The sequence below is a fragment of the Pongo pygmaeus genome, chromosome 2, assembly GCF_028885625.2.
Source record: "Pongo pygmaeus isolate AG05252 chromosome 2, NHGRI_mPonPyg2-v2.0_pri, whole genome shotgun sequence".
NCBI classification, from domain to species: domain Eukaryota; kingdom Metazoa; phylum Chordata; class Mammalia; order Primates; family Hominidae; genus Pongo; species Pongo pygmaeus.
Genome location: NC_085930.1, coordinates 95,346,442 through 95,373,115, shown reverse-complemented (window position 1 = coordinate 95,373,115; position 26,674 = coordinate 95,346,442). Strand labels below are relative to the sequence as shown.

Sequence of the window (26,674 nt, the reverse complement as noted above, 5' to 3'; positions counted from 1 at the left end):
GCGCATGAGCTTAGACATGCCCTTCAGCGCCACTACTAGGTAAATTTTCTGCTGTCCCTTTTACAGATGGGAAAACTGAGGCTTGGCAAGGTAGTGGTGTAGCCAAGTTCACATAGAGGTAAACAGATCCAGGTTATCAAATTCCAAAGCCCATGCTCCTCACCTTGCTGTGTTCAGGTTATGCTTTCAGTGGGTTATAAGGAAGATGCACAAGGCAGAGCCTGTTTCCCCACCGTGTTTAGACCTGTCTGTGTAGCAGCCAGTAGTACTGTGTGGAATGTGGTCATTGTTTACCTAGAAATGCCCACAGCCATGCCAGGCAGGTGTGAGATGCCTTCAACTAACAAAAATTCCTATATTTTATTTTATTTTTGAGACGGAGTCTCACTCAGGCTGGAGTTTTAGTGGCGTGATCTTGGTTCACTGCAACCTCTCCCTCCTAGGTTCAAGCGATTCTCCTGCCTCAGCCTCCCGAATAGCTGGGAATACAGCACCCACCACCACACTCAGCTTATTTTTGTATTTTTAATAGAGATGAAGTTTCACCATGTTGATCAGGCTGGTCTTGAACTCCTGACCTCAAGTGATTCGTCTGCCTCAGCCTCTCACAGTGTTGGGATTAGGCACCTGGCCCAAAGATTCCTTTAAAAGGTGGTCCATGAGGACTCAAGTCTCTGGGTCCTGCTAGCTCCTTGTCTTTGCTGCAAGCAGGCATGAATCCCATCATTCTTCATTGGTTGGGTCTACTCAGTGTTCAAGGCTCATTTTTTTTCACTTAACTTTGTGTAGTTAGTTCTTGCCTGTTCATCCGTGAACAGCATATGGCATGGCAGCTCTGGGAAGCCGGGGTAACCACATGTAACGGGAGTCCTTTTTGGGGGATGTTTCTCAGATGACAGCAGGCGGTGCTCCCAGGTGAAGTTGGGCTCGGCCGCTGACTTCCTGCTCGACATCAGTGAGACTGACCTCAGCAGCCTGACGGCCAGCATTAAGGCCCCATCTGGCCGAGATGAGCCCTGTCTCCTGAAGAGGCTGCCCAACAACCACATTGGTGAGCTAGGCTACCCTTCCTGGCTGGAGCCAGGATATCTTGGGTGGGAGAGGGGGACTCTTGCAGTCCTTTCTTGGGAAATGGGTAGCACAGTGGAGTGTGATGTGATAAACCTGCTGGGTCACACGCACGATAAATGCCCAAGCGTATTTGTGCATTGTGATATCGACAGTCTGGATTGTTGGGTGTCAGGAAAAAGGTCACATTTCTATTTCTGAGAGTGTGTCTCTCTCCTGCTTCCTCTCCGCCATCCCCTTACAAACCCCAATCTGTGTTCTGGTCCAGGCATCTCCTTCATCCCCCGGGAAGTGGGTGAACACCTGGTCAGCATCAAGAAAAATGGCAACCATGTGGCCAACAGCCCCGTGTCCATCATGGTGGTCCAGTCCGAGATCGGTGACGCCCGCCGAGCCAAAGTCTATGGCCGTGGCCTGTCAGAAGGCCGGACTTTCGAGATGTCTGACTTCATCGTGGACACAAGGGATGCAGGTCTGTGTGGTCCCAGGGGAGAGGCCCAGAGCTTGTGGGAACCAACTGATTTTGCTGAGGCAGCATCATCTTTTCATCCCACCAACTCCTTTTCCTTTCTGAGCATGCTTCAAGCTATAGGTCCTTCTGCTTGCATTGTCTTTTATGCCTCATGACCATTGGCAAAAATGGGATTGTCTTTGTTTTTTAGATGATGAAACTGAGGCTCGCAAGGTTTAGAGCCCCCTCCGCACTAGGATCTGAACCCAGAGCCACAACACCTCACAAACCCCTGTTTTCTTATCTGCTCTCCCACCCTTGTTCTCAGCTTCCCAGCGTCTCTCCAAGCAAAGAATGTTGGGTTGACTGGCCAAGACCATGGTCATCTGAGCAGAGCTTTTGTGGAAATGAGGCATCTCTTTCTGTTCTCTCTTTGAGATGGTTTGAGTTAGATTGTGTCTCTTCCAAGCTCGCCACACTGCAGTGCCTCCAGTCATCTGCTTTCTTGAAGGATGGCCACACTGGTGAATTCTAGACAAATTCTAACCCAGGGGAGAGGGCTGGAGAATTTCTGGTCCTGGTTGGGAGATACTCCCTGTTAAACCTTCAGATCTCCTGACCTAGTTGAGGTAGCCAGGGGCTATTTAAAAATTCAGAATCTCAGGTCTGGCTGTGGATAAACCCCCAAGGCAGTACGTGCAGTTCTTGGAGGCGTGAGGGCAGAAGGTCCTACCCAGCAGTTTGCACGGGACACATCATCTATGGGATATTAGTAAATATCCTTAAGGACAGGCTTCTGTGGTCAAAACCAGGTTCAGCAGGTTATTTCACTACGGGACTTCTCAGGACGCTTAACCTACTCATCCCCCTCTGGGCTCTGCAAACGAGGCCGCCGTTGCTTTCTTTCTGCTATGTAGAAATAGATTGAGGCGTAAGGGTCGGACGTCCTTTCTCCATGCATCGGGCTCCCTCTTCCTGAGGAGTTGCTGTCAGAACAGCCTGGGGCTGCTGTGTTGCAGGTTATGGTGGCATATCCTTGGCGGTGGAAGGCCCCAGCAAAGTGGACATCCAGACTGAAGACCTGGAAGATGGCACCTGCAAAGTCTCCTACTTCCCCACCGTGCCTGGGGTTTATATTGTCTCCACCAAATTCGCTGACGAGCACGTGCCTGGTATGTGCATTCTGTTCCCCTCCAGGTGGGATGCTTGGGTTTTCTGTAAATGTTGTGCCTTGGCCTCTGGGCTGCTCACAGGAGCCTTCTTGGGTCTTGCAGGGAGCCCATTTACCGTGAAGATCAGCGGGGAGGGAAGAGTCAAAGAGAGCATCACCCGCACCAGTCGGGCCCCGTCTGTGGCCACTGTCGGGAGCATCTGTGACCTGAACCTGAAAATCCCAGGTGGGTGTCGGGGACTAGTGGGGCGGGGAAGCCTTGGCTCCAGACTTCAGGGCAGTGGTTGCCTTTGGGAACCAAGTTTAGGCATGGCCCAGAACACAGTATCCAAGTCGGCTGTGCTGACCTTTTCATTTCACTTCATTTCATTATGTTCTTCTATGTTTATTTTCACAGAGGCTCATCCAAGAAAAATAAATGTTTACCTCGCTACCTTTTTCCTCTTCCAAATAAAAATAGCTTTATTGTGTCACATGGGGGAAACGTAGATATGCTTTTAGATTTTTAGATTAACTATCTGTCAAATAGAATCATGTCAGTGAAGAACTGGCCCTGCCGATGCCAGTGTCTGGAAGTATTTAAGAGGTGGCAGCCCAGCAGCATCCTTCTAGTATTTCTCTTTCATTCCTGAAATTAGAATGAGGGCTGTGCTGCAGATCTCGCTGGGCCACATCTAGCCCTTTGGTGGTGAATTATTCCTCATGGGCCCCAATTAGTCAGTCAACAGGTCACACAGTCTGTCTGAAATGTGTCCCAAGTTCTTTCTATAAAGAATCCTTCCAGAGAGAAGTGACTGTGAGTGAAAATTTTGAGGCTCCTCTGCCCAGAAGTTGGCATATCCTGTGGAATTGCACAAATTCTACAGAGAAGGGAAATCTAAATCGTCATCAGATGGAGCTTGTGTTGCGAGCTCTGGAGAGGGGGTTATCTTTCTACACTGCGTCTCCCATCCTTCCTAACGTGTCACAGAGCTGTCGACTCCGCCTTCTTGGCTTTAGTTAACGGGTTCTTCTTGTGTAGTCACATCAATGTTGGGTCACATGGGAATGTGGTAAAGCCTCATTACTGTAGAGTTCAGACATGATCACTTAAAAAGAGCTTTACTGGGCCGGGCGCGGTGGCTCACTCCTATAATCCCAGCACTTTGGGAGGCCGAGGCAGGCAGATCACCTGAGGTCAGGAGTTCAAGACCAGCCTGGCTAACATGGCAAAACCCTATCTCTTCTAAAAATACAAAAATTAGCAGGGCGTGATGGCGGGCACCTGTAATCCCACCTACTCAGGAGGCTGAGGCACAAGAATTGCATGAATCTGGGAGGTGGAGGTTGCAGTGAGCTGAAATTGCACCACTGCACTCCAGCCTGGGCAACGAAGTGAGACTCTTTCTCAAAAAAAAAAAAAAAAAAAAAAAAAAAAAGCTGTACTGATCATTTGTGGTCATAAACAGTTCGTGTGCCTCAAGGTGGAGGGAGGAAGTGTCACCTCCCAGAGAGAGCCTGGTTCACATCTTAGGTGCAGAGTTGGACCCTGGCTGCCCTGTCCTCATAGCCACGTGTGCTCACTTTCCAGTCACATCGGTGTACTCATCCACTGTTTTTGTGGGCATCTTCCCACCTCAAAAAATAGACATCCACATCATCTCTTTCATGACCCTGATAAAATGCCATTTCATTCAATGGAACTGTTGGTGATAGAAAAAGAGAGATTCCATTTCATGTCTAGATGCATCAACCTTCGTTACTCATCTCTGTGCCTCAGCGCCCATCATCAGGGCTGCTGTGACATTTGCCACCCTGTACTCAGGCTGTGGGCTGGATGCCCAGGAGTGGGCTGGGCTGGTGCATTTCAGACACTGCCATGGCTTGGCAGACCGCCCTCCACATTTCTCCGTACTCCCCCACCAGCACTGGGGCTGTCTCTCCTTCTCACTTTGGCCAACCTGATGGAAAAATATGGCATCCAGTGTTCAGTTTCATATCTTCGATTACTAGTGATGTGTGTACTGTGTTTTCTTTTCATTTGCTTTACATTTCTCATTTGGCAAAATTTCTGTTCTCTGCTTATTTCTTGAGGAACTAGCAAGTATCTGCAGTGTGGACGTTTACCCTTTCTCTTAAAGTCTCTTCCAGCTCTTGGCCATCTTGTTATTCTTTTAGTTACTTAGTACCAGATGACTCTGGGTGAGGCTCGATTTTCCCCTCATTACCCAAATGATCCTCTCGGAGATCCCCTCCTCCTTAATGGAGGACAGCTCACTGACTTCAGATGTCCTCCAAACCCAGGTTTTGCTGGACATCTTTGTCAGTTTGGGCTGCTGTAGCAAAATCACATGAACTAGGTGGCAACCAACAGAAATGTATGCCTCACAGTTGTGGAGGCTGGAAGTCCAAGATCAGGTGCCAGCATGGCCAGATTGTGGTGAGGGCCCTCTTCCAGGCTGCAAACCGACAGCGTCCCCTTGTATCCTCACATGCTGCAGAATGGAGGGAGCCAGCTGTCTGAGACTCTTAAAAGGCCACTGACCCCATCACAGGGTCGCTCCACTTTCATGACCTTATCTAATCCTAATTGCCTCCTCAAGGCCCCACCTCTTATTCCCATCACATTGTTGGGGGAAGGGTTTCAATATTTGAATTTTGGAGGGACACAAACATTCAGTTCATAACATGGGTGACCCTCTTTTCAACCTCCCTTCCCTTTTCTGTCCTCAGGGGTCAGAGTCATGAACTGCTCTGCCCAGATCCTGTGGGGCTGGAGGGTGCAGTTTCATACTGGCTCTAGGTGATGGCAGTGCTCCGTGCCCTGCATGCGGCCACCTGGCCTCACCACGGCAGTGCAGGCACAGTCGTTGGCATGATGTGATCAGCTCACGTAGAGTGATGTGGTCTTGCGTCCTAGCACTGGTGACCCGAGACATTGCTTTTCTGAAAGTGTGGCCTCTGGTCTTTGGTTTGCTCAAAGCTTTGCTCACGCATGGTTTCCCCTTTGCCATTGGGACTGACATGTTCACCTTTTTCTCTAACTTTGTCTTGTTGCCTAAAAGAAATGCCAAAGCTTCTTGACGGTAAGGGATGACGGCTCTTGTTTTCTACCCTTACCTACCTGTGGAAAGGAGCCCGTCTGTGCATGATGGATGACCACGTCACCTTTGGCAAAAAGTCTCAGTGCCCCCAGCATGGGTGGCCTGAAGGGCCCTGCCCACTCCATGCTGGCCACAGGAGGGCAGGCACCCAGCCTGAAGGGAAGGAAGCCTGGGCACCCCACGTCCACCGGGCTGTGCACACCTTGCTCTTGACTGCTTGCCCTGCATGTCCTGTCCTGTCTCAGGCCCTTGCCCTAACCCTCTTCTCTCCCCCAACCTCCCTCCCTCTTTCAGAAATCAACAGCAGTGATATGTCGGCCCACGTCACCAGCCCCTCTGGCCGTGTGACTGAGGCAGAGATTGTGCCCATGGGGAAGAACTCGCACTGCGTCCGGTTTGTGCCCCAGGAGATGGGCGTGCACACGGTCAGCGTCAAGTACCGTGGGCAGCACGTCACCGGCAGCCCCTTCCAGTTCACCGTGGGGCCACTTGGTGAAGGAGGCGCCCACAAGGTGCGGGCAGGAGGCCCTGGCCTGGAGAGAGGAGAAGCGGGAGTCCCAGGTGAGCATTCCGGGCAGGATTTTCACTTGGGAAGAATAGAGTTGAGCCCAGGCAGTGTGGGCACCCACAGACTTTTTTGCCCCGTTCGAAAGAGAAGACTTCTGATAGGTGGCATTAAGGGGCATTCTTTAAAACAAGGCATCTGTGACTAAGTCTGGCACACTTTGTGACTAAGCTTTGCTCACTTACATAAAGCCAAACAGGTTTCTTACTGGGAGCCTCCTTGGAGCCTGTAATTTATTAGTGTGCACCTGAGTCTCTAATTGGGGAGCAGAGTAATACGGTTTCCAGAGCATCTTTCAGGGCTGATGTTCTGTGGAACACACTAGAAAGCTACAAAACTGACTGTAAGCATCCTTTCCTATGGTTGCTGCTGGTGGGAAGATCTGTGGGGAAAAAACGGAACATTCTCATCTTTTTCTGGCTTGGTTAAGGTGTATTCATTTTTTAAAATTTTTATTTAATATTTTTTTCTCTCTTTTTTTGTTTGTTAGAGATGGGGTCCCACTATCTTGCTCAGGCTGGTCTTGAACTCCTGGGCTCAAGTGATCCTCCTGCCTTGGCCTCCTAAAGTGCTGGGATTACAGGCATGAGCCACTGCGCCCGGCCGGATAAGATGTATTCAGGGCTGGGTGCGGTGGCTCACACCTGTAATTCTAGCACTTTGCAAGGCCGAGGCAGGCAGATTGCCTGAGCTTAGGAGTTCAAGACCAGCCTGGGCAACATGGTGAAACCCCATCTTTACTAAAATATAAAAGAAATTAGCTGGGCGTGGCGGCATGAGCCTGTAGTCCCAGCTACTCGGGAGGCTGAGGCAGGAGAATTGCTTGAACCCAGGAGATGGAGCTTGCAGTGAGCCGAGATCACACCACTGCACTCCAGCCTGGGCAGCAGAGCAGGACTCCGTCTCAAAAAAAAAAAAAAAAAAGACATGTCTTCAGAGGACTCCAGATGTCCTATGAATTTAGTTATCACTAGTGATTCTTAGGAAACTTCAACAATGGACCTTGGACCTTGCTTGGGTTCTGCTTGGGGTTGGAGAAAGAGGAAAGGGCTAGCAACAAACGAAACCTAGCGCTGCAGGTTTGAACAAGAATGGAAGAGGGGCAAGGGTTCTGCGGGGCTCAGTCACTAACCAGGTTTCTCTTTGCTCTCAGCTGAGTTCAGCATTTGGACCCGGGAAGCAGGCGCTGGAGGCCTCTCCATCGCTGTTGAGGGCCCCAGTAAGGCCGAGATTACATTTGATGACCATAAAAATGGGTCGTGCGGTGTGTCTTATATTGCCCAAGAGCCTGGTATGTATTCAGGGTTCACAAGAGGACATTTTCCTTGTTTGAATATGGTTAGGTTGCAAGGAACAGAAATCCGTCAAGTTTGCTGAAGTCAATGAGGAATCTATGTGTATGGGTACGTGGGACAGCCTCCTAGAAATCCAGTTGCAAGATACATGTCCAGACCTCTTAAGGGTGGGAACGCTTGTTCTGGTTGCCTTTTGCCTTTCTCCATTAGCCTCTCTGCTTCTTGCTTTCATTCACTTGCTCCATTCTTTCCATCAACCTGCCTCTGTCTGCCCACCCATGGCTACGCTGGCCGGCTGCCCCAGAAGAGTGGCCTTGGCATCTGAGCTCCCTCTAGCAGGAGCTCTTAACCTTTTGTATGTCATTGACTCTTGCCATCTGGCGAAGCCTATGGGGACTGTTCTTGGGATAATGTTTTAAAACACATGAAATATGTCACATTATAAAGGAAATCATTGATATTAAAGTACAGTTACCAAAATCTTACAAGAACAAATATGCAACATAGAAACATGCATATCTTCGTTAATACATTAAATCATAAGATTTGATGACAGTATATTAACTGTCATCAAAGTGACAAAGTAATAAGTGAAAATGATATGTCAAAATAACTGTAAAATGACATAAAAATCTATGATTTTTAACGGTGATATAAGTCATATGTACTTATAATGTGCTGTGATTTCTTGTCAACATTTCTGAAGAAAGGAAATGGTAAATTTCAGTTAGAGGATGGTGAAAATTAAAACGTAATTTTTTCCCCATTCAAGTCCATGGATCTGCTGAATTCAGTACAGGCCATTTGGGGACCCTGTGAGCCCCGGTTAAGAGTCCCTGGCCTTACCCCACTAAGGAAATCATATCGGCCCAGCCTCAGCCAGGCAACTCCCACTCAACCAATCAGCTGTGGCCATTGAGGAGGGCTGGGTCTCTCTGAAGGCATTTTAGCCCTTGGTGAGAAGCAAGAGGTCACTCTGGGTCCAGAGTCTCTGAAATGATGGGACTTTCCTGTCCTCATAGGTAACTACGAGGTGTCCATCAAATTCAATGATGAGCACATCCCGGAAAGCCCCTACCTGGTGCCGGTCATCGCGCCCTCCGACGACGCCCGCCGCCTCACTGTTATGAGCCTTCAGGTGAGATGCAAGGAAGCATCCATCTCCTTGGCCGCAGGCCACCAGTGAGACCCCTGGACTCCCGAGGCCGCTTCAATGTCCCCTTAGGTGCTGAGGCCCCTTTTCACATTTTGACCACAGATGTCACCCAGTCACTGGGGAGCTTTCCTGTGGCAGAGTCAACTCCCCATACACATAGGGTGGATGACACTTGGGGCGAGCAAAAACAGAGCCACAGTCAACAGCACACCTTAATGTTTGGGGACAAGTTTGTTTTTAAAGGTTTATTTAAGAGAAACAAAGGAAGCCTGTTCATAATTGGTTAAGGAATAACAAGGGCTTTCAAAACAAAACCAACACAAAAATAACAGTGCAGTGATGTTTTAGCCTGCTGTTGTTGGCTGCCTTTCCTCAAGAAAGTCAGTTGTAACTTATGATTCATTAATAAGTGTGCAGGGAACTATGTTAAGAGCTTTATCAGTGTTACCTCAGTAAATCCTTGCAATAGACTGACAAGTAGGTTCTCTTGACCCCATTTTAATGATGGAAAAACAGAGATACAAGGAGGTTTTGTCCACTGGCAATCAGCTAGTATGAGGCAGAACAGGGGCAGTGTGGCTCCAGAACCTGTATTTTTGTTTGTTTGTTGTAGTTGTTGAGGCAGAGTCTCGCTCTGCCATCCAGGCTGGAGTGCAGTGGCATCATCTTGGCTCACTGAAACCTCTGCCTCCCAGTTTCAAGTGATTCTTCTGCCTTAGCCTCCTGAGTAGCTGAGACTCCAGGCATGCGCCATCACACCCGGCTAATTTTTGTATTTTTCGTAGAGATGGGGTTGCACCATGTTGGCCAGGCTGGTCTCAAACTCCTGACTTGAGGTGATCCGCCCCACTCAACCTCCCAAAGTGCTGGGATTACAGGCATGAGCCACTGTGCCCGGCCAGAACCTGTGCCCTTAACGGCAACCTCTCTAACCCCCCACCTGACATTGTGGCACACGGTTGCATAGTCCATCCCATTAGGATACCAGGAGTTGCAACATTTCTCCTCATCCTAAACAGGTCACTTAATTCAAGGTTGCACTAGCACCTTCAGCCAAACTAAGAACCATCAGGGATGCCTCTGGGTTTTTGCCCAGGACACTGAAAAATAATTAGGCGTCTGAACTGGGAGTAGCAATTAAGTTGTGAAATAACATCGAAATCCCAAAGTATGATTTCTGGGTAAGAGTTTCTAAATAACCTTGAGCTGCCCCCAGTTCTTGAAAATATTGGATTCATTAAAATCCAATCTGATGTCTAAGATTGGTGATATCATTGGCTGTAGTTCCATACACTTGGTTTACATTTGAGATTCTAATCTTACTCTGAGGGGAACTGGGATACCTCCAGTTGTTCCAAACATTAGTCTTTCATTTAGAGACGTAAACAGAACCCAAACCAGACTCAGTCCACACATTGAAGCGGCCTCATCCAGAGAATACCAAGGGTACTAACTGGTTACTGTGGTGTAGATGTTTTTCTTGTGTTTCATTTAAAGGCTTCTTAACAGAAGTGTCTTTTGTGGCCAACTTAACTAAAACCTACGGAGGGAGATAAACCCAGCACTTGTTGAGGGCAGGAGCTGCCCTCATGCATCTCGAAGATTTCTTTCGAATCTTCCGAGGCATTTATCTCCCTCTTGAGGATTTAGCGGCAAGCGGATTCAGGTAATGTAAATGATTCTGTCTAAAAGGAGCTGGTTTGGAAAAATCCTCTCCAGGAAACTTCTGTAGAGTCCTCTCGTCATAGCTGGGTCATAAATGTTTCAGTAAGTGCACAGCAGGCTGTTTCTCAAGCTTTTGTAACCAGCTGCTGCCGCAGGAGGGGTGTGTCAGTCAGCATTGCCCCCTGTTCTTCCCGGGTCATTTGATGCCAAGTGATATGTAAATTATTGATCAGAGATTTCGCGGAGGCCCACGCAGCAACATCTGGTGCTGGTTAGCAAAGAGAGGCATGTATCGTTTTGTCTTGCTTTTGAGACTTTTTAGGAAATTGGAGTAGGCTGGCACTTGGGGTGGGGGTGGGATGGGAGTGATCTGGTGATCAAAGATCCTCTAATTCTGTGTTCCATCCTCCCTCCTCAGTCTATATCCCCTAGGGCAGCACAGTCCAATAGTAGGTTCTGCAGTGATCAAAATGCTTCAAGTCTTTGCTATGCAGCATGATAGCCACTAACCATATGTGACTATTGAACATCTGAAACGTGGCCAGAGGAACCAAGGAGCTGGATGTTTAGTTTTATTTAAGGGCATTAAATTGAAATATATGTATATATGGCCATGTGGCTGGTGACCACCAAATTAGCCAGTGCAGCTTTAGATCTTCTTGCCATGCAGATCTGGTTCTTGGGCCAGTTCTTGGACCTCAGCATCCCCTGAGAACTTCAGTCCCAGACCCACTGGATCAGAATCTACATTTTAATAAGATCCCCAGATGGTTTGCTTACACATTAAGTGTGAGCCATGCTGCTTTAGAGTTATTGCCTGAGGAGTGGCTGTCCGACCAAGTCTAAATCAAAATTACTGACTTGTAAAATGCTGCTGTTCGGGATTGGCTAGTCTTAAAATATCTTAAATGTTGTTGCTCAGCTTTGTTCTTAACCATCTGAACTTCTGATCCCCTCCTCCCAGAAGAGGAGATAGTTTCCAAGACAAAGTATGGGGAGTGAAACTGATCCAGGGAAGAGCAAAAGCTATGTCTTTCTATGGCTTCTTGTGGGGATACAACTTCTAAATGCATATTAATATTTAATAATAAGCTGACGTTTTCGAGCCTCTCTGTGTATGGGCTAGGCCCTGTGATGAATGTTTTGCATGCACAGCTTCATTTGATCTTTATAGTAGCCCTCAAGATAGATCGTTATTATGCCCATTTTACAGACGAGGAAACTGAGACTTGAAGAGGTTTGGCACCCTAGACATATAGCTAGGAAACGGTAGGAAATCCAGATGCAGCTGGTTCTTAAGTGCTATGGACTGCTGCCTTCTTTGCACACGTAGTCCTTTATAATATGTTCCTCCAGGTCTGCCCTTGAGATAACAAACAGCATAACATAAAACTGTGTTCGTGTTCGTGAGTGCATGACTTTGTTAGCTGCAGTATCCTCTTAAAAGAGGATACTTTTTTGACCTGGAACATACTGGGTTTTCTGGCCTGCACGGGTGTTATTTTGGATGCTGAGATGATAGTCCTTTTGACCAGGATGTCTCAAGTATCCAAGCCCAGAAATCATCTCTTCTAGGCTGAATGAAGATGGTTTGCATAAGAGACCATGCAGATGCACGTCTCTGCTATCTTACGTTAAAAATGCAGAATGGCTCACCTGCTCTTTTGTTGTCATATGTTATATAGAAAAACCTATTTGCATGAGAACTGTCACCCACAGTTTTGGGTAGGGTCAGTGTGTGCCACTGAGCAGGAACGCCGAGGGCCATAACCTGTCTAATGTATTAAATTCTCAGGAATCGGGATTAAAAGTTAACCAGCCAGCATCCTTTGCTATAAGGTTGAATGGCGCAAAAGGCAAGATTGATGCAAAGGTGCACAGCCCCTCTGGAGCCGTGGAGGAGTGCCACGTGTCTGAGCTGGAGCCAGGTGAGCAGGAGGCCTGCTGGGGGGTCCCAGCACCAGCACTTTCCAGCAGAATGTTCCTGTAAATGTGTGTCCCAAAGGAGGGCTGATCAGTTTCATTACTGCCAGTGAGCCTCTGAATTCCCTTTGCTGTTGCCAGATATTGTTTATAAATTAGGGTTTAAACATGTGCCAGGTATAGGCAGACCCTTTAGGCTGGGAGAGAATGCTCATTCTTTCTTTCTTTTTTAAACAAAAGCTGGGCTGGGTGCATTGCCTTAACCTGGGAGGTCAAGGCTGCAGTGAGCTATGATGCAGTGAGCTATGATTGTGCCACTGAACTCCAGCCTGGGTGACAGAGTGAGACCCTGTCTCCAAAAAAAAAAAAAAAAAAAAAAAAAAGTACACACAACACAAAAACAAATGCTTCTTTGTTTTCTGTTAGTTTTTCAGATTCCTTTTGTATGACATTCATCATGATTTTTCTTTCATGTTGTAACAACATCTTATAGATTTTTATTCGTTGACCTTATGACACGAGTAAGCATATTTTGATCTCACTTTACTCTAAAGGAAAAGTAGGTTAATGTTCTGTAAATTTAAAAAAGAAAATCTGGGTCTCTAGGCCCTAATGTCCTAAGATTTTTCTTGCTTGGTGCCTTGGTATATGGAATTCTCTGATTTAATCAACTTTAAAGAGACAGTGTTACCGGTGAACATAATAAATTTATTAAGTGTCAGAAACTTGAAGGAAGGTATAAGGCTCAAAGAGTTCCTCAAAGTTTAGTGAAGGCCTAGCCAAAAAGCAGATGATGACCCCAAATGATCACTAGTACCACAGGAGAACTGAGAAGTAAATGCTGAAGATGGTCAGAGCAGGAGAGAGAAATAGTTTCTGCCTCAGTGAGTTCAGGAGGGCTTCTCAGAGGAGGTGACATTTGATGTGGGCCTTGATGTATGAGGGGGAGACCTATGATTACTGCCTTATAGGGCATTTGTTGTGTGCCTGGCTGTATTTGTATAGTGTAGTTGGAAATCTAGGCTCTGACCAGGCATGGTGGCTCACACCTGTAATCCCAGCACTTTGGGAGGATCAGTTGAGCCCAGGAGTTTGGGACCAACCTGGGTAACATAGTGAGACCCCACTCTCTACAAAAAAAAGTAAAAAAAAAATTAGCCAGGCATGGTGGCACGCACCTGTAGTCTACTTGTGGGGGATGAGGTTGGGAGGATTGCTTATGTCCAGGAGGTCGAGACTGCTGTGAGCTGTGATCATGCCATTGCATTCCAGCCTGGGTAACACAGCAAGACCCTGTCTCAAAAAGAAAGAAAAAGGAATGTAGGCTCTGTGTGAACATTTAGACCTATGTTTCCTAGTAGGCAGAAAGGCAGTGGGGAGCCTCAGGAGGAACAAGTGTGAAGGATGGGGTCAGATCCCGGTGTTAGTCTGAAAGGCCAAGTGGCGAGCTGGTGCTCCCAGAGTGGTCCATTTGAGGAAGCAGCGGCACTGGAAATGGAGAGGAGGGACTTGAGGCCAGAGATCTGTGGTGGCCATAGAGAGTGAGAGAGAGAATCCATTCCAAAATGTTCCACGTAGCTTAGTGATTGGGTCAGAAGATGACAGTGCAGTTATCAGAACTAGGCCCAGCCAGGCAGAGGGTGGGTGAGGATTGGTCAGGGCCTTAAAGGGTTTAATATTTTACTTTGAGGGGTTTTGAAGGATCCCCAATACCCAAATGGAGATGTTTACTAGATCACTGTGAGGTTTGGTGGCCTCAGCCCCAACAGTCCCTCACTGGGTACCCTCCCTCTTCTCTTAAAGCCAATGTGCTTCAGGGAAAGCTGGCTCCACCCCAGACAGGATTTGAACCCCTACAGATGTATGAGATCATTAGCATGACACAGTTACTATTGATTGCAGATTATAGAATACCCAGCTCAAGCCAACTCACACAATAAAGGGGCCCAGTAAGGTGCATAACTAGAAAGTTCAAGACATCCAAGACAGGTTTCAGCGATTTGATTTGGTCATTGAGCTGTGCCCTGCAAGGCCTCAAATATCTCTGCTGTTCTGCTTTGTGGGCCTGGTTCTGGCCTTCCTCTTGGTGGCAGGATGGCTGCAGCAGCACCAGATGTCCCACCTTCACGCCACATCAATTAAGAGAGACACCCTCTCAGGATTCTTAGAAGTCGAGAGGCTCCTTTCCCAGAAGTCTCCAGCACATCTCCCTTCCCATCTCACTGACCTGGACACATGCCCACTGCTGAGGCATTTTCTGTGGCTAAAGAAATGCCATGTGCTCATTGACTAAGGCTTAGCAAAGAAGGATTTTTCCCTGATCCACTCAGGGATCACACCTGGACATGGCGATGGAGCCGGCTTCCCCTAAAACACATTGGCTTTAAGAGAGGCGGATGGGGACTGTTGGGGGATGTTCAGTGCCAAAGGACGTAGGGTGCACAGCTCCATGGAGATGCACCTCTGGAGACCTCCAGAGGCAGGGAGAAGAGCTTTGGGGAACACAAATTCTGAGAGGGATGAAGAGTACTAGGTGCCAGGGAGAGACCGAGAGACTACCTGCAGAGGTAGGAGGAGAACAGGCTGTGCACCCTGGGCAGGAGGGCTTCAAGGAGGAAGCGGCAGTCAGGTGGTGCACAATGGGTAGATGTTCTAGGTGCCCACTTCAGTTAACAGATTACCTTGCTACATGCTGTGACAAACACACAGCCAAAAACCTGCCCTGTGGGGCACTTCCTAGCTTTGAGCTTAATTAAGGAGCATTAATGCCAGTTGGAACCATTTTTTCCCCTTCAAGTGGCCAAATAGAGAAACGAAGAAGAAGTGAGGTTTTCTTTTTTCCCTTCGTATATATTCTTTTTTATTTCTTGTCATACCTTCCCAAAACAGAGACATGCAACAGTAGTTAGAATGGCCATCTCCCAACGTTTAAAAAAAAACCTGAACCCCCAGTGGGTGAACAAAGTAAAGGGTAGTAACCTAGAGTTAGCTGAGTTAGCCACTGTGGAGCCTTAAGTGGTGAGGTCTTCCAATTTCAGAGTGATGTGTCTTCAACTTGTATCATCATTTTAGTGGAAAAACATAATTTAATTTTGGTGAAATGAGATTCATCTCGTGACAGGATTAGTAACAGCATTCACAGAATTTCACGTTGAAGAAGTGAGGTTTTCTAAAGAAAGGAAGTGTTCTTCTGAGGCAGGGGTCAGAGTCTTGTCCTGTGTTTATAGGATTTGCGATGTGGATGTGTTTCCCTTGGGACTGATGAGGGATACCCAGGGGGTCCGTCTGGTTCTGAAATCCAGGATGCTGAGTGCCAGGCTCCCTGTAGAACTGTTGATTTTAAATGGGCCATCTCTCGCCTCCATCCTTTGTCCTCACCGAACTCAGGGGCGTCCGTTTGCTTGATTTCACCCTGTGCCTTTGCTCATTCTCCTAGATAAGTATGCTGTTCGCTTCATTCCTCATGAGAATGGTGTCCACACCATCGATGTCAAGTTCAATGGGAGCCACGTGGTTGGAAGCCCCTTCAAAGTGCGCGTTGGGGAGCCTGGACAAGCGGGCAACCCTGCCCTGGTGTCCGCCTATGGCACGGGACTCGAAGGGGGCATCACAGGTAACCCACTTCTCTGCTTCTTGAAGCCTTAACTGAACCAGCTCCAGGGACCAAGCCAGATGGAAATCCTCAAGCCCCATGGAAGCTTTTTACACACGCTCCCCATGGAAACTGGGGTCATGCACACTTCGGAGGCGCTTGCTCTCCAAAGCTGTTTTGGGAGTTGCGGTTTGACCCGCGATAAATCCAGAGTGAGAGCTTGATGGCCGTCTTACCACACCTCATTACTGTTAGTTGTGATTCAGATTCCTTCCTCTGCCAAGTTTCTTGACTTTCAGAACAGGATGCTGATAGTCAGGGAACACAGCACAGTGTCATTAATTTTGAGGGTTTCTTTGCCTGCGCAGAATTCGTGATGCATCCAAGTGGGCTCCTACCCATCTGTTCTTTCGTGGCACCGGGCTCCCAGAAATGCACTGAAGCAGCAGTAAGACCTGTCCCAGCCTATCTCCTCCTCTTTTTACTCTCAGATCTTAATGGAGGAGGAGAAAAGACTGAAATGATCAAAGAATTCTGAAGCTTTTTGGACCCATTACAATTTATTTTTATTCTTTGCCACAGATGGGACATGTTTGATTATGAAAAATACAGGCAGTGAAGAAGTAAATAAAGTGGGACTCACTCCATCTTCTCTCCTCCTCCCCCACCTGGGTCCAGAAGCAAACGGCTCTGGGAAGGGAGGACCTTCACCCTCTCTGTCATCTCATTGTCTGTCTTCATTCTTGGTTGCTGGGTTGGTTAGCTAATTGGTTCATTAGACAAGCAGACACAGAATTTTGCTTTTGTCTTACAGAAGGAATCTTACTATATCTACTGTGTGGTATAGCTTGTGTTTTTGCTTTGCCATCTTAAAGATCTTTCCATGTCAGAACAGATCTTCCCCTCCTTTTCCTGGCTGTAGTGAGAATTCCTGCTGTGAATCGCAGTTATTTGAACAGGTGGCATCGGGTGGTGCGCAGTGAGTGCGTCACTGTTATGGAGGCTGCCAGGGTGGAGAGTTGGTCCTTAGTCTTTGCAGGGGAAGTACGCAGTGTGGACTCACTGGGGCATGTTTGCATTTGGTGTTACTTTGGACCCTCTTGGGAAAGCAGTATGTCCTGGTTTCTTGAGTCTCTTGTGTGTGTACCCCCACCCCGCATAAGGAGAGTGGGATGGAGCAGACTTGCCTCCCAGGGGTGAGGGGTGAGTGGCTGCATGGTCGCCTGGCATCCAGCCCCAGGAGCAAGTGTCCTGTGTGGCCAAGGGGCCCTCTCCAGGTGCAGGAGTGACTGGTGGGCTGGCAGGCTGCCCGGGACTCTGGCCAAAGCAGTGGCCTCAGCAAAGCCACCCACAGGGGTGGTGTGAGTGCTGCCAGACTCCCCAGGCAAATCCAGTCTGGCTCCACCCTGAACTCTGGGCCTGCGGCTTGCCTTTTGTGAAAGGCATGGGATCATTTTACTGTAAGTGCTGTCCATTTTACAGATGTGGAAAGTGAGATGCAGAGGTTGAGTCACTCCCCAAACAAACACTCCCCCAAAAAACAGTCAGCTGGGAGGAGGCAGAACCAGGAATCAGTCTACATCCATGACCTCAGAGCCTATGCGCTGAACCCCCGAGCTTGGCCCCCTCTCTAAGTGGCTGGCTCACCCAGAGGCAGTGACTGCATCCCCAGCCCACTTTGGGGGTGTCCTAAACCACGATCCCTGTCCTCCCAGCTACTCAGGAGTACTTTCCAGGCAGCAGTGCTGGCACTTGAGCCCTGACAAGGTACTCACCTTTGAGGGCCCAGGTGGGGTCCTCTAGGCACTTGGAGCGCGTGGCCCACTTCAGGCCAGGCCCCACAGCAGCTGCTGGGGTCTCCCACACTGGCCAGGAAGCATCTCACCCTCCTGCTGGCTCACGCCGCTGTGCCTGGGCCCTCTCCCATTTCCTTTTGGCTGTTCGCACACCTTTTTGGGAGCTTGGGTTTCAGGCTGTGCTCTGCAAGCGCTGGACGCTGCTGAGAAGGAGCTGCTCTTGCAGGGAAGCTCCCAGCCTGGAGGGGAGAGGTACAGAACCGCCTGCTTCAAACCCTGTGTAAATATTGCTCTTGTCACAGGGAAGGCGCCTTGTTTTTCCAGCCCTCCTGCTCCCAAGCCTTTCCCTAAATATCCATTCTGAGATTACACAGCTGCAGTGTGCATGGAATGAAAAGGTATCTGTGTTTGGCCGCCAGAGCGCCCAGTATCCTGACCTTCTGAACAAAGCAAACCTCCCTGTTTTTATGGGTGAGTTTGCTGTATCTCTTGGCTCAAGCTTTAAATGGTCCATTCTGTAGATTTTGGAGTAGGGGAATGTGGAGAATTTGAGGCGGGACCCTGCTGGAGGAGGCTTGAGAGGCTGGGAGATAGACCAGGGAGCTCCAGATTCTTTGGAGCCGCTGAGCAATTTTCCTAATGAAATGATCCAGGAACCCCAGTGTGCTCGGGGTATACCAGAAGGGCCTCCTTCCTTACCTGCCTTGAAGAACAAGTGGTGCTGCGTTTAACATGCATTGAACTCACAGGAACTGAGCTGGACATATTTGAGGGGGTGGGGGAAGACCGCCGTGCCCAGAGATGTTTTGTGGTGTCAGATACAGGTTATAGCTACAGGCAGTGGTGAGAGACTTCTGCTTGTGGATTTTTTTTCTTCCATCTTTTCTCAGGTAAGTGCTTTAGCTCCAAGTTGGACAAACTTTATGTTTAAATCCCAGTTCTGCTGGTCCCCAGCTGTGTGACTCCAGATGAATTATCTGACTTCACTGTGCCTCTGCTTCCTTTCCTGTAAAACAGGAATAATAACGGGACCCACCTAATAGGCTTGTTTGGAGCCGTAAAGGAGGTAACAGCCAAGTAGTAGCTCTTGTCCCATAACCCCTGATTTCTCTTTTCCCACCTCGTCTTCCCTGCCCTTTTGGGCCCTCACAGTCAAGATGAACTGATTTTTGGTTGGTCAAAATATTGCATTAGGGCCAAATGGGTACGGTGGCTCATGCTTGTAATCCAAGCACTTTGGGAGGCCAAGGCAGGAGGATTGCTTGAGGCCAGGAGTTTGAGACCAGCCTGGGTGACATAGTAAAACTCCATCTCTTAAAAAAAAAAAAAAAATTTTAAAGACAAACTTAGGAATGAAACAGCTTGTTAAAAAATGGTGGAACTTTCCTCTGCAGCCACATCATTTCAACTTCACTTTAAAAATATCTTTTTGGCCTGGCACAGTGGCTCACGCCTGTAATCCCAGCACTTTGGGAGGTGGAGGTGGGAGGATCACTTGAGCCTAGGAGTTTGAGACCAGCCCAGGCAACACAGCAAAACCCCATCTCTACAAAAAAATTTAAAAATTAGCCAGGCGTGGTGGTGCATGCCTGAAGTCCCAGCTACTTTGGAGGCTGAGGCAGGAGGATGGCTTGAGCCTGGAAGATTGAGGCTGCGGTGAGCTGTGATCATGCCACTGTACTCCAGCCTGGGCAACAGAGGAAGACTTTATCTCAAAAAAAAAAAAAAAATTAATAATAAGGCCGGATGCATTGGCTCATGCCTGTAATCCCAGCACTTTAGGAGACCAAGGTGGGCAGATCACTTGAGGTCAGGAGCTCAAGACCAGCCTGGCCAACATGGTGAGACCCCCATCTCTACTAAAGAAATAGAAAAATTAGCTGGGGATGGTGACGAGTGCCTGTAATCCCAGCTACTCAGGAAGCTGAGGCGGGAGAATCGCTTGAACCTGGGAGGCGGAGGTTGCAGTGAGCCAAGATCGTGATACTGCACTCCAGCCTGGGCAACAGAGTGAGACTCTATCTCAATCAATCAATCAGTAAAATATCTTTCCTTATCATCATCTTACAGCTGCTTCCTGGATGGACACACTGTCTCCGTGTTGCTCACCTCCCGCTTCTTCCCTGCGCAGCCCCAGGCCTCAGAGCTGCTGCTTGAGGGGCTGCTTGGCTGCACAGATTAGATACCATGATGAGGTTGAGATAGTGTTGGGGGTGGACCTTGGGGCAGGAGCCTCAAGAGCTTCCAGGAACAGCTGGGTTGTGTTTGAGAGTTGCACGATAGCAGCTCTTTTGTTTTTATTGATATCCAGAACAATAATTCTTTCTCTGGACTAGGAGCTATAATTAAACCAAAATATTTCCCAGCTGGGGCAGTGTCTAGGGCTCTGGCAGAAGCACAGCCCTGCATGGGGATGCTATGCCAGGCATGCCCCATAGAGGGCACTGTAGCGGGCATGCGCCAGACCTGATGACTGAAGGAAGCTCTCCCTGGGCCAGCTAAGCTGTCTCAGGGCTGCAGTTAGGGGATCTGAGGCAGCTCCACTGTCCATCCAGGGGTCAAGAGATGAGCCTGGCACCAGAGCCATGCAGACATGGTTCAAACCCGGCTCTACCACTTTCTGGTTGTGTAGCGTGACTGGCCCCCTCCCTGAGCCGCAGAGTCATTTGTGAAGCAGGAATCACGGAAAGGATTCCATACCACATGTGTAAACGGTGCTGTGCACAGGACCTGGAGTCGGAGTGGGGCACGCATGCCCCGTCAGCGGGAGCTGCTGTTTTGTTCCTGTGCTTGTTGCTGGAATTCACGGCAAAGTGGGTGGGCTGGCAGGTCACAGTGGCTGCACCCAGTCTGTAGCACAGTGCCTGGAGTGAGGGCTGAGGAGGAAGGGAGGAGATGCTTGGCCTCCCTGGCTTCTCCAAGTCTACCCAGAGAAGAAAGGATGGTCAGAGGGGCCCACGCCTCCCCCACACCCCTGGAGAGAGAGCTGGACTCTGGTGGCTGAAGCAGCACTTCAGGCTCACAGTGTGACTCAGGCTTCTCGCCCTCAGCCACAATGGCTCGTGCCCAGAGGAGAGAACAGGGTGTCCAGGCTGTTGGTGCTTGTGGGCGAAATGTCAGCCATGCTTCTCCTGCCTTGGCCTGGAAAAGGGAGCCCCCACCCCACAGGGCCTGAGGTTGTCTCTGCCAGAAGTTCAGAGCTAGTGCCAGTGGGTTCCCATGCCACCAGGGTGAGCCCTCTGTAAGGGGATCTATGTGTGTCCCTCACCATGGCCTCAGTGCTCCTGGGAAAGCCCTCCAAGCCATCCACACAGCATTTTCTATTCCTTTCTCCCAGGTATCCAGTCGGAATTCTTTATTAACACCACCCGAGCAGGTCCAGGGACATTATCCGTCACCATCGAAGGCCCGTCCAAGGTTAAAATGGATTGTCAGGAAACACCTGAAGGATACAAAGTCATGTACACCCCCATGGCTCCTGGTAACTACCTGATCAGTGTCAAATACGGTGGGCCCAACCACATCGCGGGCAGTCCCTTCAAGGCCAAGGTGACAGGTAACGATCAACCATCTTCGGAGTTACTCTCCCTTCCTGGGGAGCTGGTTTGTCAGATCAATCATAGTGGAAACTATGGATGGTTTTAGATGTGTTTAAGCTACTTTGAACTTTGAATGTCAGTAAATAGTATGAGGTGTCAGAGGGCCGTGTTTGAAACTTACAAAAGTCCACAGAGTGGAGCCGTGCAGAAGTTGAGAAGACATGTTAGGATGTTAGGTAGTTTTCTGTCTCTAACAGGAAAGAATACATATTGAAATCTTATGTATTTGTTTAGATCAGGGCCTGAAAATCCCCTCATTTCTAATTTTCACTTGAAAAATAATCAAAAGGTTTTCCTATACTTATAAAAATGTGTCTCCTCCAAAACACTGGAAAAAATACCAAACTATGAAAACCACTTCACAGCCACCACCCAAGGTAACCACCATAAACACTGTAGTAAATCCCTTCCACACGTCATGATTCACTGTTACATAAAGAATGTAGGTTCATCGCAGGAAAATTAGAAAATTCAGATAGAAAAATCATCCTTTCTCATCCACAGAATCATTTTTTGATATTTCATTATATGTCATCCCAAACTTTTACACTGCTTGTACATAGACTATTTTATGTAAATAGAAAGATGTGAATTCCACAGGCACATCTTTGGTGGGTGGGGGGTGGGGGGATTGGGAGGGTTCTCGGCCTTGTCAGCCAAGGCCAGACTCATCCATTTGCCCAGAAAACCAGATCCTAGTTGTATGGGGGTGGGATCCCAGGGGTTTAGAAGACATTATGGGTGTGAGATACGGGTGTGGTGGCTTTTGTATCCAGGTGTTGGGGTACGCAGGCTCTCCTGGGGTTACTGTGTAGGGTACTCGCCTGTCCTCTGGCTGAGAGACCCCTCTTGATCTGGCCATTCATGCCTGTCCCCCTCCCTCCTGTACCTTAGGCCAGCGTCTAGTTAGCCCCGGCTCAGCCAATGAGACCTCATCCATCCTGGTGGAGTCAGTGACCAGGTCTTCTACAGAGACCTGCTATAGCGCCATTCCCAAGGCATCCTCGGACGCCAGCAAGGTGACCTCTAAGGGTGCAGGGCTCTCCAAGGCCTTTGTGGGCCAGAAGAGTTCCTTCCTGGTGGACTGCAGCAAAGCCGGTAGGTGTCTGGGCCTTTTCAAGGGTGGGGTGGGGCAGGGGCAGGCTGGGCACCCTGGGTACACTGGCCTTCCCTGCTGAGGTCTCCTGCAGTGCCCACCCCAATGTAACCCAGCCGTTTGCAAGTAACCATGTTCATGACCCTGTTCTCCTGCACTTAATATTTTTAAATGATTTCCTTCTCTTTTGCCTTTTGAACTTGGGTATTTATTTGGGTTTCAAGGGTCGGTTGCCTGGGTTCTGGCATCCAGTACACCTGGGCTGGAAACCTGATACTGCCACTTCATTCATTCGTTTGTTCATAAAACTTATTTAGCCATGTGACCTTGGAAAGTTATTAAATCTCTTTCCAAAAGTCAGTTTCCTCTTCTCGGAAGTACCTTCCTTAAGGTGCTTGTGAGAGTAAACAAGAAGATTCTCATAGCCAACACTTAGAATAGCCCTTACTGTGTGCTAGGGTTTGACACCCATAACTCCTTAAACCTCACAACTAGTTCGTGAGGTATGTGCTGTTCTCATTCCCTGCTTACAGATGGGGAAGCTGAGCTAGGGAGAGGTGAGATTCCAGTCCAAGGTTACCCAGGTAGCAAGTGGCAGGGCAGGGATTCGAACCCACACCGTCAGGGTCTACGAGCCTCTGCTTGTAATTGCCACACTCTCCCACCTCTCAGGGGCCCCAGCATTATCGCGGAAGCACCTTACCTTTGGCTCTCATACTCCCTCCTTTTCCTGTGCCTGTCCTGACACATCCGGATGGAGTAACCACTTCTTTTGCCTCCTAGGCTCCAACATGCTGCTGATCGGGGTCCATGGGCCCACCACCCCCTGTGAGGAGGTCTCCATGAAGCATGTAGGCAACCAGCAATACAACGTCACATATGTCGTCAAGGAGAGGGGCGATTATGTGCTGGCTGTGAAGTGGGGGGAGGAACACATCCCTGGCAGCCCTTTTCATGTCACAGTGCCTTAAAACAGTTTTCTCAAATCCTGGGGAGAGTTCTTGTGGTTGCTTTTGTTGCTTGTTTGTAATTCATTTTATACAAAGCCCTCCAGCCTGTTTGTGGGGCTGAAACCCCATCCCTAAAATATTGCTGTTCTAAAATGCCTTCAGAAATAAGTCCTAGACTGGACTCTTGAGGGACATATTGGAGAATCTTAAGAAATGCAAGCTTGTTCAGTGGGCTGAGAGGATCCTGAGTACACTAGGTGCAAACCAGAACTCTTGGTGGAACAGACCACCCACTGCAGCAGACAGACCAGGAACACAATGAGACTGACATTTCAAAAAAACAAAACTGGCTAGCCTGAGCTGCTGGTTCACTCTTCAGCATTTATGAAACAGGGCTAGGCGAAGATGGGCAGAGAAAAAGGGGACACCTAGTTTGGTTGTCATTTGGCAAAGGAGATGACTTAAAATCCGCTTAATCTCTTCCAGTGCCCGTGTTAATGTATTTAGCTATTAGATCACTAGCACTGCTTTACCGCTCCTCATTGCCAACACCCCCATGCTCTATGGCCTTCTTACACTTCTTAGAGGGCAGAGTGGATGTGGTGGCAGCCGGGCCCACATGTCTCCCAAGTACCTGTCCCCTCGCTCTGATGATTATTTCTTGCAGAGTCACCACACGAGACCATCCCGGCAGTCATGGTTTTGCTTTAGTTTTCCAAGTCCGTTTCAGTCCCTTCCTTGGTCTGAAGAAATTCTGCAGTGGCGAGCAGTTCCCCACTTGCCAAAGATCCCTTTTAACCAACACTAGCCCTTGTTTTTAACACACGCTCCAGCCCTTCGTCAGCCTGGGTAGTCTTACCAAAATGTTTAAAGTGACCTCAGAGGGGCCCATGGATTAGCGCCCTCATCCCAAGGCCCGTCCCATGACATAACACTCCACACCCGCCCCAGCCAGCTTCGTGGGTCACTTTTTCTGGAAAATAATGATCTGTACAGACAGGACAGAATGAAATTCCTGCGGCTCTTTGGCCTGAAAGTTGGGAATGGTGGGGGGAGAGAAGGGCAGCAGCTTATTGGTGGTCTTTTCACCACTTGGCAGAAACAGTGAGAGCTGCGTGGCGCAGAAATCCAGAAATGAGGTGTAGGGAATTTTGCCTGCCTTCCTGCAGACCTGAGCTGGCTTTGGAATGACGTTAAAGTGTCAGGGACGTTGTCTGAGCCCAAATGTGTAGCGTGGTCTGGGCAGGTGGACCTTTAGGGTTTGCTGCTTAGTCCTGAGGAAGTGGCCACTGTTGTGGCAGGTATAGTATCTGGGGCGAGTGTTGGGGGTAAAAGCCCACCCTACAGAAACTGGAACAGCCCGGAGCCTGATGTGAAAGGACCACGGGTGTTGTAAGCTGGGACATGGAAGCCAAACTGGAATCAAACGCCGACTGTAAATTGTATCTTATAACTTATTAAATAAAACATTTGCTCCATAAAGTTCCCTTGGTGTTCTTGGATGATGTCACTTCTGAACAAATTATTTAATCCTAGGAGTTCAACACCACCAGCCTGGGTAACACAGCAAGACCCAGCCTCTACAAAAAATTAAAAAATTAGCCAGCATGGTAATGCATGCCTGTAGTCCCAGCTACTCAGGAGGCAGAGGCAGGAGGATCACTTGAGCCTGAGAGGCCAAGGTTGCAGTGAGCTGTGGTTGCAACCCTGCACTCTAGCCTGGGTAACAGAGCAAGACAGTGTAACACACACACACACAGGCACATTGTTGGAGCCCCAGACCAGCTCTCCCAACCCCTGCCTTAAGGGACACAAGACTAGCAACTTGTTTTGACAATGAACCTGGGCTCTTTTTGTCGGGGGGGAGGTGGTAAACAAGAAGCTGTCACCTGTCACCCTGCTGTGCTTATTGTTGCTGCTGTCTTCCCCTCCCTTTGCCTCTGTTTCTCTTTTTTTTTTTTTTTAATTTTCCTTTTTTGAGACAGAATCTCACTCTGTTGCCCAGGCTGGAGTGCAGTGGCAGGATCTCTGCTCACTGCAACCTCTGCCTCCCAGGTTCAAGCGGTTCTTCTGCCTCAGCCTCCCAAGTAGCTGGGACTAAAGGCGTGCACCACCATGCCTCGCTAATTTTTGTCTTTTTAGTAGAGATGTGGTTTCGCCATATTGGCCAGGCTGGTCTTGAACTCCTGACCTCAAGTGATCCTCCTTGCCTTCGTCTCCCAAAGTGCTGTATTATGGGCGTCAACCACTGCGACTGACCTGTTTCTCCTTTTTCTAGAAGAGCTTCTGATTGCTGAATGCTTAGGAGGTACCTAGCACCCCTTCTCCACCTCCACCTCCTCCTCCGCCTCCTCCCTACCCCACAGCAGTGATACCGCTTTACAGATGGCACTACCACCTCAGGTGCTGCAATGCAATACATGCAATGCATGTTTGCAGATGCAAAGCTCACTTGCGGGCAGACCCTGGGCCCTTGCCTTCTTGACCCCAGAGTGCTAGCTCTACCCCCTGGTGATACCGCTGTGGAAACAGGAGTCCCCAGATAGGCCCTGGCAGTGCCATGGTGATGGGAAATCACCGCTGGGCCCCCAGCCCTCCAGATGGGGGTTGGGGTTGGAGAGAAAAGCAGGGAAGGGAGACTGGATTCTTCTGACACCTGGCTGTCAATTGGGATCAATTGTTTGCCTCTGAGAGGAGGGAGGAAGAGAGTGGAGGAAAGGTCCTCTCCTCCCGGAGGGAGCAGCCTTATCTGTGGCCTGCACCAGGAAGCACTGCTTCCTGGACTCCTATCTGAGAAGGTCCATGGGCTTCGGGATTCTGCAGTGGCGGGCAGTTCTCCCACTTGCCAAAGAGTCCATTCAGCCTCTGCCCGGTGGGGTCTGGCCGGGCCACAGTATGCTAGGTTGCCCACAGAGGAGCACAGGGCGCAGCCATTGGTTTCTCAACGGTGAAGTCTGGCGGCTTTCTGTTGGGGGAGGCAGCATTTGTAAATTAACAGCATGGGCTTTGGTGTCAGGCACCCCAGAGCTTCAACACTGGCTCCGCCGTTCATTAGCTGTGTGGCCCTGGGGAAGTCACCTTGCCTCACCTCTCTGGGTGGTCATGAGGATCAGATAAGAGCCCACAGGGAGCTGTAAGGAACAATTCCCTGCCAGAGTCTCAGCCACTGCTGTCTGTGACCAACACCTACTGGAAGTGATATTCCTGGCACAAGGCCGCCCCCTGCCTGCTTGTTGGCATCTGGGGCTACACCTGGTGGTCCCC

The 26,674-nt window shown here is 49.1% G+C and overlaps 1 protein-coding gene across 5 annotated transcripts in view; it reads left to right on the top strand.

Moving 5' to 3' along the window:
- The window catches only part of FLNB (filamin B), a 165,064-nt gene extending 140,172 nt beyond the window's left edge, over positions 1-24,892 (top strand). For 3 of the 5 annotated variants that reach the window (XM_054479644.2, XM_054479643.2, XM_054479642.2), the window contains 12 exons: positions 893-1,051; positions 1,337-1,540; positions 2,539-2,691; positions 2,794-2,916; positions 6,068-6,334; positions 7,492-7,629; positions 8,656-8,771; positions 12,250-12,382; positions 15,814-15,990; positions 21,103-21,321; positions 22,259-22,462; positions 23,244-24,892. In XM_054479644.2, coding sequence (XP_054335619.1) covers positions 893-1,051; positions 1,337-1,540; positions 2,539-2,691; positions 2,794-2,916; positions 6,068-6,334; positions 7,492-7,629; positions 8,656-8,771; positions 12,250-12,382; positions 15,814-15,990; positions 21,103-21,321; positions 22,259-22,462; positions 23,244-23,431 — 2,081 coding nt within the window. In that variant the 3' untranslated portion in view covers positions 23,432-24,892. The remainder of the gene's footprint in view (positions 1-892; positions 1,052-1,336; positions 1,541-2,538; positions 2,692-2,793; positions 2,917-6,067; positions 6,335-7,491; positions 7,630-8,655; positions 8,772-12,249; positions 12,383-15,813; positions 15,991-21,102; positions 21,322-22,258; positions 22,463-23,243) is intronic. The other 2 variants (XM_063661031.1, XM_063661030.1) reach the window with 1 other exon arrangement.
- The last annotated feature ends 1,782 nt before the right edge of the window (positions 24,893-26,674 follow it).